This window comes from Giraffa tippelskirchi, chromosome 2 (genome assembly GCF_054371585.1).
Source record: "Giraffa tippelskirchi isolate mGirTip1 chromosome 2, T2T-mGirTip1v1.2.pri, whole genome shotgun sequence".
Lineage (NCBI taxonomy): Eukaryota > Metazoa > Chordata > Mammalia > Artiodactyla > Giraffidae > Giraffa > Giraffa tippelskirchi.
This window is the reverse complement of record NC_137276.1, coordinates 27,433,656-27,447,162: the sequence shown is the minus strand read 5'-3', so window position 1 is coordinate 27,447,162 and position 13,507 is coordinate 27,433,656. Positions and strand designations below refer to the sequence as shown.

The 13,507-nt window shown below is 44.1% G+C and overlaps 1 protein-coding gene and 2 pseudogenes across 3 annotated transcripts in view; 1 reads left to right on the top strand and 2 right to left on the bottom strand.

The window, feature by feature from the left end:
* Positions 1-13,507, top strand: part of WBP1L (WW domain binding protein 1 like) — a 62,945-nt gene that overhangs the window by 10,924 nt on the left and 38,514 nt on the right. The window contains exon 2 of one of the 2 annotated variants that reach the window (XM_081544974.1): positions 3,002-3,021. The exons of the other annotated variant lie outside the window; for it this stretch is intronic. Within the exon in view, the coding sequence (XP_081401100.1) occupies positions 3,002-3,021 (20 nt within the window). The remainder of the gene's footprint in view (positions 1-3,001; positions 3,022-13,507) is intronic. 2 annotated transcript variants of the gene reach the window in all.
* Positions 1,069-1,187, bottom strand: LOC145540030 (small nucleolar RNA SNORA70; annotated as a pseudogene).
* LOC145527299 (large ribosomal subunit protein uL1 pseudogene) lies at positions 1,831-2,955 on the bottom strand (annotated as a pseudogene). The gene has a single exon (XR_014069653.1). The product of XR_014069653.1 is annotated as a large ribosomal subunit protein uL1 pseudogene (transcript).

The window sequence follows — 13,507 nt, the reverse complement described above, 5'->3', positions numbered from 1 at the left end:
TAGAGGTCTCCTCCCTGTCTGCAAACTGGTTGCTCCCTTTGCTGTGGAGCAGGATTCACCCAAGGGCAGTGAGCCTGTAGCCAGAGGAGGGTAGAAATGCCTGCCCATTTGCTAAAAGAAGTGGTTTGTGGTCCCCTCGAGAATGTCAGGAGGGTCGCCTGGAGCTGTTGGCCAGTTGCTGTGAGGGACATGAGTTGAATTTCATGCCCAAACTACCACCCTTCGATGGTGGTATCCCAGAAGAAGAGATGCTTGAAACTGGCATTGTTGAAGAATGCAGACTCTAGAGCCAGATTACTTCCATGTAATCTTGGGCTAGTTAGTTAACTCAGTATCCTCATCTGTAAAATGGGATAATAGCACCTAGCCTATAGGCTTATTGTGAGGATTAACTGAGTTAATACTTACAAAGCACTTAGAGCAGTGCCTGCCACATAGTAATTACTGGGCAAATAGTTAGCCTTTGTTGTTGTTGTTGTTAATTATTTTAGCTCTGGTGAACATTAAGTCTTCCCCATTCCCTCCCTCACTGACCCAAGACTTATTTTCAGTGGAGGGATGTAAGAATATATTTTGGTTTACTCCTTGTCCAAAATGAACATATCATTCCATATCATCCCCCTTGGCAATCAGGTGGGAGGTGTTTTTTCAGCAATTTTATTTTGGACAGGAAAGTAGGACTTACTTATGAGTAAGGAGGAGACAGCACCATGGCTCTCATGAGTGCAGGGGCTGCCATTTGTCCAGGGGGCCATGATTAGGGATGTATTTGACCCCACAGCCATCCGGGGTGAGCCGCTCTTCTGTGTCTGTGTTTTCATCCTCATTAAACTTAGTAAATCCCCGCTTCTTGGAGATGTGGATCTTCTGATGGCCAGGGAGCTTAAACTTGGCCCCGAGGAGGACTTCAGTCACATGCTCCTTGTTCTGCTGCTTGGAGCAGATAGACATTATAATTTGGCCAACATGGACCCTGGCCACTGTGCCCTGGGGCCTTCCAAAGATACTGAGCCTACCTGTCTGGAACCTTGACTGGGGACAGCATGCCAGCATGAAAGTCCTGGAAAGGGCTGTCTCCAGGGCCTCTTTGAGCAACCTGCACAGGCAACAGGCTGCATGCACTACCGAGGAGGCTGCTGTTTGCAGCCTTTGCACCAGCCCCCCGTGATCAGCTTAATCGGCTGCAAAAAAACTGGTTTCTAATAATAAAGTGTGAAATTATTTATTCTTAGAGCAGGTAAGTTAGGATATATGCTATTATTCTGATATACACACCATTGTACCCTCTTGAGTGAGGAAAACATTGGGGGTTTTGGATCATGGTTCATTCTGTCCACAGCACTGCCACTTGCAGATCTGCCTGCTCTCAGCTCACAATGTACTGTACTGTGCTGAGGGACTCCCTGAGGCTTCTTGACACTAGTCCCCAACCTCCATTTGGTACTTCCTGTTCTAAGTTGAGGATACTTTCTGAGGCTTGCTTTTATTTTATTTTTGTAATACAGCTTTTGTTGTTGTTCAGTCGCTCTGCTGCTAGGTCACGTCAGTCGTGTCCGACTCTGTGCGACCCCATAGATGGCAGCTCACCAGGCTCTGCCGTCCCTGGGATTCTCCAGGCAAGAACACTGGAGTGGGTTGCCATTTCCTTCTCCAATCCATGAAAGTGAAAAGTGAAAGTGAAGTCCCTCAGTCGTGTCCGACTCTTTACAACCCCGTGGACTGCAGGATGCCAGACCTAATACAGCTTTATTGAGATATAATTCACATACCATACAGTTCACTCTTTCAGAATATACAATTCAGTGAGTTCTAGTATATTCACAAGTTTGGGCCAACATCACCACTATCTAATTTCAGAACATTTTCATCAATCACAAAAGAAGTGCTGTTATCAGCAGTCATTCCCACCCCTCCTTCTAAGATCCGCCAAATCCCTGGCAACCACTAATTGACTTTCTGTCTCTGTGGACTTGTCCATTCTGATCAATTCATGTAAATGGAATCATATACCATGTGCTATTTTATGACTGGCTGCTTTCAGTTAGCATTGTGTTTTCAAGGTTCATCCATGTTGTAACGTGTCAGTAAGTCGCTCCTTTTTTTTTTTTTTTAATTTATTATTATTTTTTGATGGTTTAGTATGGTTTATTAAGCTGTGCCTTAGTACAGATGCTGGGGTTTGGCCATGGTGCTCTTAATGTACAAGGCCCTGACGTTCTGCCAATTTTTCTTGAGCAATGACACCAGGAAGTTGACAGCTAAGTGGATGTTGTACACAAGCTCATCATCTGTCATCTTCCCATGGCCAACAGCCACTGCCAGACACAGCACCTTCATGTGGAACTTGATCGTGGACTTCACTTCATCAACTTTGGCCCCCATGTTCTCATTGTGGGTCAGCAAGGAAGGGAACTTGCCAGGCTTGTTCAGGCCTGGGCCCAGGATTCGGGGGATCTGCTTAATCAGAGACTCTGAAGCCAAAAAGGCATCATATTTCTTGGCCAGCTTCTTGACCAGTTTCTTATTCTTGTTGAGTTTCTTCAGCACTTCGATGTCCATGTGGGGGATATCCACAGCCTTGGCCTCATTACAATGCTGCTGGTCCCCCAAGACACATATGGAGAACTTGGGGCGGGGAGTGGACTTAAGCCTGATGGTACCCAAGAAACGTTTGTCCTTCTGAGGGTCATAATTCTTCAGGCTGATCTGAAGCTCCACCATCTCCAAAAACTTCCTGCACTTGCGCTGGTTCCCATGCAGGACTTCCCGCACTGCCTCGTAGAGGGTGTCACGGGAGACTTTGCTGCTCATGGTTCCCTACGCCATGATAACTGGAAAAGAGCAGTCACTCCTTTTTAAAAAATTTTTATTGGCGTGTAGTTGATTTACAATGTTGTGTTTCTCCGTGCATGTGTGCTTAGTTACTCAGTTGTGTCTGACTCTTTGTGACCCTGTGGACTGTCACCTGCCAGGCTCCTCTGTCCATGGCATTTTTTTCTAGTCAAGAAAGAATACTGGAGTGTAAAGTTAAAAAATAGATAAATAAACTGATTAAAAAAAAAAAAGAATACTGGAGTGGGTTGCCATTTCCTCCTCCAGGGGAGCTTCTCGATCCAAAGATTGAATCCATGTCTCCTGCATTGCAGATGGATTCTTTACTGCTGAGCCATCAGGGAAGCTGGTGTTCATTTCTGCTGTACAGCAAAGCAAATCAGTTATACATGCACCTATATCCACTCCTTTTTTAGATTTTTTTCCCATATAGGTCATTACAGAATATTGAGACAATTTTCCTGTACTATACAGTAGGTCCTTCTTAGTTATTTATTTTATATATAGTAGTGTGTATATGCCAATCCTAATCTTCCAGTGTATTTCCTGCTGGTAACCATAAGTTTGTTTTCTGCATCTGTGACTATTTCTATTTTGCAAATAAGTTCATTTGTACCAATTGTTTAGATTTCACATATAAGTGATATATGATATTTGTCTCTGACTTCACTCAGTATGACGATCTCTAGGTCCATCCATGTTGCTGCCATATGTCATTCCTTTTTTATGGCCAATTAATATTCCACTGTATGTATGTAACACATTTAGTTCTTAACTGATGGACATTTGGGCTCTTTCCACTTTGGGGCTGTTATGAATAATGCTGCTTTGAACATGAATATACAAGTTTTGAGTGGACATATGTTTTCTTTCTCTTGGTTATATACCTAGAAGTGGAATTGCTAGGTCATATGATCACTTTGTTTAACTTTTGAGGAACTGTTTTTCATAGCGGCTGCACCATTATATATCCCTACTACCAATGTGTGAGGATTTTAGCTTCTCCACATACTCTTTAACACTGTTGTCTTTTTTTTTTTTTAATTATCATAACCATCCTGGTGGGTGCATCCCATTGTGGTTCTGATTTGCGTTTCCCTAATAACTAGTGATGCTGAGCATCTCTTTGTGTTCTTGTTGGTCATTTGCATATATTCTTTGGAGAAATACCTGTTCAGTCCTTTGCTTATTTTAAAATAAGCAGTCTTATCTGACTGAAGGGACAGCAGTCTTCCCGTGGAATCCCAGTGAGTGACTGCTCAAGGAGAGATTTTCCTTTAAAACCAGACTTTGTTAGGGTTCTGGCACTCTGCACCTAGCCATGCTACCTCTTGATTCTCATGACCCGGGCGGGGCCAGTTACTTTAGCTCACCTAGAGGTGGCTCCAAGACAGTCATTTCTGCTGTAAGAGGCCGACCGAGTCTACCTTCTCTTGGTCAGAGTCTTCTACCATCTCTTGTGGAGATTCATGATGCATGTGTTCTACAGTTAAGCCTCTGAAGAATCCCACAGTTAACACTTACCAGATATCATTATCTAATATCTTATCAGATAAATGGTTTGCAAATATTTTTTCTGGTTCTCTGTTGATATTTTTCCCACTTTGTTGATGGTGTCCTTTAAAATACAGTTGTTTTTAATTTTGATCAATGTCACTTTATGTTTTTCTTTTGTTACTCAAGCTTTTGGTGTTCCCTAGTTCTTTTAGGGCTTTCTAAAACTTAATTTTATTTAGGGTAAAAGATGGACATTATTCAGAATAAGATCCTTTATTTATTTTACTATGGAACATTTTAAACATTTACAAAAATAATGCTAAAGAGAATGGTATAATACAATGAAGCCCTTCGTACCTACCTCCTAACTTCAGCAATTTAGCATTTTGGCCAGTCTTGTTTTTATCTGTATCTCCTTTCACTTCCATTCATCTCCACTGCAATTATTTTGAAGCAAGTTGCAGACTTCCTATCATCTCAACCATAAATAGTTCCGTTTGAATCTCTAAAAGATAAAAGGACTTTGTTCCAGAACATAACCGCTCTCCCATATCACACCCTAAAACTTGACAATAATTCTTTAACATTACAGGAGAGGATCTTGCATGTGAAAATTTAATTTGGATCTAGAGGTAAAAATCCAATTAGAAAATTCAGCTAATTATGACAGTTCTTCTGTTTTCATAAAGAATTATCCAGAAGAGTTACACCACTTTAAAAAAGTTACTACCCAAGGACACCCTTCAGTCCTATGAGTATCAAAAAGTGCTCTTCCAACCACAGGTTTTTCTTTTTTTACTTCAACAGCTCTAGTGGTGAAGTTTTAATCATGGCAGTCTTCTCCTTTATCCCTCTGAAATCTTTGTCTCTTTTTTTAGGGGGTGAGGTCACACGCATCCATTTCTAGCCTCTGCCCAGGATATAAAGTGAAAGATTAACTTCTGACTTTTGTCCCAATTTCTAGTGTAGGGAGAGGTTTTGGGAAAATCCTGTTCTTATCAGAGGTTGCACAGAGGTTCAGAGAAACAGGAGGAATTGAGGAGACCAGCTTGCATGGTTTGTCTTTCAGCTCTCTAGGGCACAGTGTCCCCCATCCAGAGCCTGACTGACTACGCCTGCTCTCAGGGTACAGTACTGGGGGGGTGGTTCACGACTGATGAGCAAAGATGGAAAATAGAATTTGGAGGCTGAAAGACGCCATAAGATAATGATTCTATGAACAGATGTTCAGTAAGAGAGGCTGTGCTGTTTGAAGTGTAGGAGGCTTAGGGTTGAACAAGCTGCTTAACTGTAAAGCACATGCACCGTGAATCTCCAAAAGAGACCATAAACTTCCTCAACCATGTGAGCATCTTATCACAGAAATGGCTGCCTTGGAGCAGTCTCTGGGCGATGCTGATAGAAGTAGTGAAGGGTCAGAGGGGTGAAGTAACTGGCCCAGGGTCATGAGAATGAGTGGTAGAGTGCCAGAGCCCTGACAAGAGTCTAGCTTGCAGGGAAATCTGCCTGTAGGCGGTCACTCACTGGGATTCTACGGGAAGACCTCTGCCCCTTCAGTTAGAAACCCTAGGTCTAGCCCTAGGTCACCTCGCATTTTCAGACCTTCGGTGTACTGTCCGGCAAGTGGGAGGGGTAGTAACGGCCTGGCCCCATCATCACTGTTGTGAGGAACAACAAAAAGAGATGTGAAAGTAGTTTTATAAACTGTGAATTCTTTGCAAGGATGATGCTTTATTGTGTCTCTCACTGGTCAGTGCCTCCTTTTCTATAACACTGAGCACACCTTGCCAAGGATATGCATCTTGAGCAAAGTGAAGGACTTTGGAACGGTGAATATTAAATAGGATATTGGTACCTGCCGCTTTTTTCCCCGAGAGGTACAGTGGCCTGCACTGACTTATTCCTGTGATGGGATGGATGCTTCTCAAAAGCCCTTCCAGCATTCTCCCCTACACGTTAGGCATACAGAGTAGGGTCTGCCTGCCCACCTCTGCTTTGCTCCTGTGCTTTCTTCATGATTTGGACCCACGGTCAAGGTGTCTTTGAGGTCGGTTTACATACCACTGTCATCCTTGTTGCTTCATCCTCTGTGGCCTGGGAATCCACAGGGTTCAGGTGTGGCCTGTGGTTGGCCATAATGTGATGAAAGGTCCAGCATCCTCGGTATCTGGTGTGATTCCCTTCCCAGTTTCACTACCTTCAGTCACCATATTACTTAGGGTATGGACATGCGTGTTCCAGAAGTTTCCACACTCCTTACAACTTCTGGGAAGGTTAAGTTGTCTTAATGTTTTCTGCTGGTGTTTTTGACCATGAAGTCTTAGACCTGAAGAAACTTTGGTTACCGAATAGCCTAAGGAAGGCAGGAGGGAATATTTGACTTACATGCTGCTGCTGCTGCTGCGTCGCTTCAGTCGTGTCCGACTCTGCGACCCCATAGACGGCAGCCCACCAGGCTCCGCCGTCCCTGGGATTCTCCAGGCAAGAATACTGGAGTGGGTTGCCGTTTCCTTCTCCAGTGCATGAAAGGGAAAAGTGAAAGTGAAGTCGCTCAGTCGTCCGACTCTTAGCGACCCCATGGACTGTAGTCCACCAGGCTCCTCCGTCCATGGGATTTTCCAGGCAAGAGTACTGGAGTGGGGTGCCATTGCCTTCTCCGTTTGACTTACATAAGATCCAGGAAATGAGAAAAGGCTTGGTGCCAGAAGCTGTTTCCAGCTAGGCCTTATTAAGTCTCATAGTCCTTTAAGCAGAAAAGGTAACTTCCAGGTGTTGCTAATGGAATTTCTGGTGAATGGGAGACAAAACCAGGACCCGCTTCCTCCCATTCCCCATAACTGAAAAACTATTACTGGGATGTTCAGTCATGTCCCAGCTGTACCTTGAGGAAGGGAGTTTGGCTTTTGAGATGGCTTAAGTGCTTTAAATTCCTCAGCTGAGAAAATTGGAGATGGAGAACCAGAGGGTTTCCCAATCCCTTCATCAAGCCTTATGAGCTCAGAGTACCATCCAGGTGCTCTCCTTATCTCTTAGCTGTTTTTCAGGTTTCTGTGACCAGGAAACAATCACCTGCCCTGTTGTTTGGGGTTTAGCTGTATTAACTTCATTTTTACCATCTTCTCTGTAGTTGTCAATTCCATCATCCATGTGACTATCTTTTCTTGAAGGCCTGCTTTGTGCGATGCATTGCTTGGTACTGTGAGGGACACAGAAATGAAAGTTATGTACCTTGCCCTTTAGTTGCTTATACTATACAAGAGGAGAGAGTCCTGAGAATAAATGACTTTGCTGACACATAGACAAGGGAGTGGATCTTCTTATAAAGCACAACCAAGATGATCTCACATTGGAGAGTCTGCACAGTTGCTATTAGGACTTTGCACCCAGAGAGCCCAGAGCTGCTTGCAGGGACCCAGAGTTGAGGTATCTTGAATAAAATGACATGATGTTGGCCCTTCCAGGGGCCTGCCACCATTTCACCAAAAGTGGATTGAGTCACTCTTTGTCCTGCCCCTAAGTGGAAGCTGAAATCAGATTTAGTGGAGGCCTTGAAGACTAATTTCCCTAAATGGAGTGCTCTTTCCAGGTCACATGTGTGCATGTATCATGTATTTGGTGTAACCTAGGTCCCCCCCTTTTTTCTTATTCCGATCTTTGGTTTAGAGAACAGTTTGTGAGGAGACATGAAATCTTTCTGGGGAGAGCCTTGAGTTGTAGCTTGCTGATGTTTATGTAATTCTTGGCTACTTGCCAGTTTGGTTGAGGTTGAACTGTTTTCAGGGCAGGAAGAATGAACCTAGCATTTTGCTATAAAAACAAACAAGGCTGCTGTTGTACTTGATAAAGCTAAAACTGTAGACCCAGCGGCAGCTCATTAACCATCAGTGACAGCTCCTGGTTAGTGGTGAGTTTCAGAGACCCCTGGACTCTCCAGAGAGGGCAGTAAATATTTATCGACGGAGGTAATAAATATCAACAGAGTGATTGATTGTCAACAGAAAAGGATTCTCTTGTTAAAGGGCAGATAAGCAGGAGGCAGAAACCTTAGGAAGGTGTTGTAAACCAGTTTCAGCTTCTGCTATTTTGACTTCTCTCTGTATTTAAAAGATTAAGGCTGTACCATTGCATGGATGTCTTACTTGCACCTCCCACATCCCCCCACAAAATCAGATTCAAGATTTATCATATTTTAGGAGTAAATACTTAACAAAGAGAACCTAAGATACTTAACAGAAATTCCTGCCCTTGACATTTATAGTGCTAACACAGTCATCAGAAAGAAAAAATGTGCCACTTACAGGTACTCAGTAAACAAACACGTATGTGCTGGCCTCTGCACTGTACCGCCAGCTGATCTTGGCTTCATCTTCTTCAGCCTTTCTTGTTTGCCCCGTGTGCCCTTGTTTTCATGCTTTTGGTCATGCTTGGCCTTGCTTAGCGCTTTCACCTTCTGCCCCAAACACTACTTTTTTTTTTAGTTAGCCATCTCACGGTGACACTTTGGCCATTCTATCCCTCAACAGCTTCCTTTCTTCAAACTCTTCTTACACTTCTGGCTCTACTCCTTCCCTCACTTTTATTATAGGGTGCCATTTGTTTCTGTCTGAGGTCTTTTCTCCCTCACTGTGTAATTTGAGTAAGTCACTCCTTCACGGCAAGGCCAGTTCATCCAGTATTGCATCTTTCTCATCCCTGTGGTCTATCCTGGTGGCTGGACGTGACTGTGACTATCATGTCACAGAAGAGGGGAAAGTGACGGGTATAATATCAAAACACTGTGTCCATAAGTGTTCAAGCCATTTTGTCCAACCACACGGGTCTGGCTGAAATGCTGGCTCCAACTGCCTACTAGGTGTGTGTTTTTGAATGAGTTACCTAACTACACTGAAGCGCATATTTTTCATCTGTAAAATATGAGATAACAACATAGGTTCGGGTTCTCCCTTTCTCAGATATATCATCTGATGTTTAACAAGTGATTGTGTACTGCAGTTGAGGGCTGTTTACCCAGCCAACTTCTGGGAAGACTCAGGAAAGTAGTAGGAGAGCATCCCCGGGTTTTCATGGAGGCCTCGGGTTTTCATGGAGGCCTTGTGAGAGAAACAAGCCCTGTGCCTTGTAGAACTCCTTGTCCCTCTCGGAACCCAGGAGAGGTGTGTTGCCTTGCCTCGGCAGGCTTGCTCCTCGTCTGCCTTTTTCCAGCCCCAGGACACAGATAAGTTAGTATTCTTGGTTTCTGGCAGCAGAGCAGTCCTTAACATTTCTACTTGGCAAGGTTCTGCAAATCTTTGTTCTGGGCTTGGAATTCTTCCCATGGCATTCCCCAGAATAATTACTTCAGCATCCTTTTATTGATGCCCAGCCTTGCATTCGTAACATGACGTCTTGGTTTGACTTTGATTGTGGCGCTCCTGTCAACCTGGGGTTTGGGTTAGTATTCATTTCTGCATTTTTTGAGTCAGAACTTGAAGGCGTTTAAATGTGCTTGTGCACAGCCTGAGAGTGATAAGAAAGTTCTTTTATTTTATCTTAGATGTTCTGTGTCTGCATCGCAGCCTCTACTCAAAGCGTCTGGAAATAAAAGGCTTTAGGTCTGGAGATTACCTCCTGCCCTGGAAGCTGGCAGTTGCTATGCTGTTCTGACAAAACCCTCTTTCTTCAGATTCCTTGATTGCGAAATGAGAAACTCAGAGCCCTCTGCCCTAGTCTCCTTTAGCCTCTGCTGGCCAATGAGCACTTCACCAGGTTACCTGAGATCCAAGGCATGGAAGACCTTCCATGCCAGCTTGCTCCTTGTGTGGGGGCCGGTTGCATGTTGGGAACTTTTGAGAACTTTAGGACTGTCCTAGTCTTCTAACTCATGGAGCTCAGGCCCCATAGTTGGTCAGAATGGGAGGCCCTGACCCCATCCTTGGGAACACCACTGTCAGATCCAGTGTTAAGTGACAGTCTTACAGACAGGGTTCCAGAGCACTAACTAGGGACCTGAGTGTCTGCTTAGCGTTTAGCTGACCCTCAGTTCTGATTTTTGCTTTACTGGTAACTTCTGGTCTAATACCATGACCCCTGTATTATTGTAAAGGAAAGAGTCTTTGGAGCCAGAGACGTCATTCAGATCCTTGCTCTTACTCTGCCTGCTATGTGACCTTGGGCAGGGTCTCCATATGCCTCAGTTTCTACAGCTGAGCAATAAGGATATTAATACCTACATGATGGGTTCATGAGATGTTGGTTAAATGAAAATTCTTAATATAAAGACTGGCTTCATTGTCAGTACTAGCGAATAACTTATCTCTCCCTGCCTCTTTCCCAGAATTTTTTTTTTAATATTTGTTTTTAAAGTTTTATTCATTTAGTTTTGGCTGTGCTGGGTCTTGGTTGCTATGCAGGCATTCTCTAGTTACAGTGAGCAGGGGCTGCTCTCTAGCTGCAGTGCATGAGCTTCTCATTGCGATGACTTCTCTTGCTGGTGAACACAAGCTTTTGGCATGCAGACCTCAGTAGTTGCAGCTCATGGGCTCAGCGTTTGTGGCTCCCAGGCTCTAGAGCACAGGCTCAATAGTTGTGGTGCGCAGGCTTAGTTGCCCCTTGGCATGTGGAATCTTCCTGGAGCAGGGATCGAACCTGTGTCTCTTGCATTGACAGGTGGATTCTTTACCACTGAACAACCAGGGAAGCCCTTTCTCAGAATTTAAAGATTGTAAATGCACAGGCTGCCTAGGAAAATGTTGCCAAAAGATTCTTAAATCAACTATAGTGAAGGAATAAATTTCACTAGCTATGAACATATATTACGTTGCAGTGAGTGAGTGAAAGTCGGTCAGTCGTGTCCAACTCTTTGTGACCCCATGGACTATACAGTCCATGGAATTCTCCAGGCCCAGAATACTGGAGTGGGTAGCCGTCCCTTCTCCAGGGGATCCTCCCAACCCAGGGACTGAACTCAGGTCTCCCGCATTGCAGGTGGATTCTTCACCAGCTGAGCCACAAGGGAAGCCAAAGAATACTGGAGTGAGTAGCCTATTCCTTCTCTAGCAGATCTTCCAGACCCATGAATCGAACCAGGGTCTCCTGCATTGCAGGCGGATCCTTTACCAACTGAGCTATCAGGGAAGTATAGCTATTGCAGTATATCTTCTTTAATAAATTAATCCAAAGGGTTTCAACGTTACTATCTTTGTCACTACTCGGGGCCATAAACAGTTATTAAACTAGAACATTTTGACAACATAATCCTGCTCAGTTCTGGTTTAGTGTGATTTGCAGCATGCAGGATCTTAGTTCCTTGACCAGGGATGGAACCCGTACCCCTTGCAGTGGAAGCACAGAGTCCTAACCACTGGCCCACCAGAGAATCCCACTCCCCCTTTTTTTAAGTTGGTGAATTCAGCATTGAATTAAATTCTACATTGTGTCAGGGAGATGACTAAAATGGTTTGAAGATGGATTTGACTTGGCTTTGGTCCACCATGTATGAACTTGGATCACTTATATAAAAGAATCTTTTTTTTCAAATTAGTAGAAACTACTGATTATCATTTTGCCTCTTAAATCCCCAAATTGACTACTTTGTCCCTGGGTTGTGGTAATATTTGTAAGTCACGGCAAAAAGTGAACTTGCCTTCCTGGGAATGCCTGCATTTGCCATTTCAGCTGCTTTTTCTCCTCATCCCCCCAATTTTAGAGCTCAGTGAGGGTTGGTCAGGGACTAGGGGCAAGGAAAGGTAGATCAGGAGAAAGATGCCATTCTCAGCGGTCACTTTGTTAGAGATTATGATGTTTTCAGTTTAATGCTGCCTTGTATACAGAATCTTATAATCTTGTAAGAAGGTAAAAGTTGACAAATGCTGATTAGAAACACTGTCTTGAGTAGCATCCTTAAAAGAATGATTTATTAGGTTGCAAGGAAATTGGGAAGCCTGTGTTGCAATTTCTATCATTTAGATTGAACTTTGACAAAATTATTTTTGGATTTCTAGTAATCTTGTTCCAGTTCCACTTAATCAGAGATGACTGCTGATAAATATTATTTAGAAATGTGAAAAGTTTCCTTTGTCCATTAGAGCAAGGATTCTTGACTGTCTTGCTCACGGAGGTACCTCCAGCTCCTACACCAGTGCCTGGCACACTGTGGGCGTTCAGTAGGTGTGGAATGAATGAATGAATAGTATGCTTACGCCATGTACTCTTTCCATAGAGCTGTGGGTGTCACACTGTCTTGTCAGGTAGGTTCAGAGCAGAGTTGCCCAGGAGGGGTTGAGGATGCCTTTTCCACCAGTTTTATTGTCAAAGTTAATAATGCTGGGTGTGTTTGGGGATGATCTACATTCGAGGAAATGAAAAGAGGGTGTGGAAAGCTGTCTCTTCTCTCTTCCCCAGAGGGGTGTGTCTGTGTCCAGGCCTGCCTGGCTGGCAGTTCGTCCTGTATGTGAGGGTAGAAACAAGGCATGGGCTAGACTGGGTGACTGCATCTTGAGGGTACATATTCGCTGAAGAATGGCTTCCTAGTCCCCAAACACCTGCAGTGCAGAAGCCACGTCACTCCTCTTCCCTTCTCCATAGCAATGAGGCTGAGAGTCATTTCTTTGTGAGCCTCCAGGAAATGGCCCAGCTGGCTTGGCTCATTCATTTCCTTGTCAGGAAAGTTGATGTGACCTTGACCGCCAGTGGGAGACCTGCAGCAAGTACATTGTGTGTCTGGCTGGATTCGCTAATGATTGAAAAGTACTTTTGGCAAGTCTGCTAATTTATTGTCCTCAGTAGAGGTGAAAGATAGTAATTTGCAAGAATCATTTCTGATTTACCTGGGTCTGCCCAGCACAGTGCCAGTCCCACGGCGGCCTTCGCTGAGTATCACTGAAAGAAAACTGTTGCAGAAAATAAAAAGATGAGATGTACTTGCGTTGAGTGATGGAAATATCATTAATCTGCAGCCTAGGAAGTTATTAGAAAGTAACCTTGGCTTTACAAAGTTCCTCTGAAGATTGTTCTCCTTGTGAGTCATTTCTGCAAGTCCAAATCCAAACACAGATCCTTGCTACTGTTGTCTTTACTAAAGGTTTCACGGCTGGAGGGAGTGCATGTGACCTGCTGTTTAGGGAACACTAGCCAGACAAGAGCTGGCTTACACTGCTGACTGGGAAAAGTCAGGTGAGGATGCCAACCCTGGGGCCTTTGC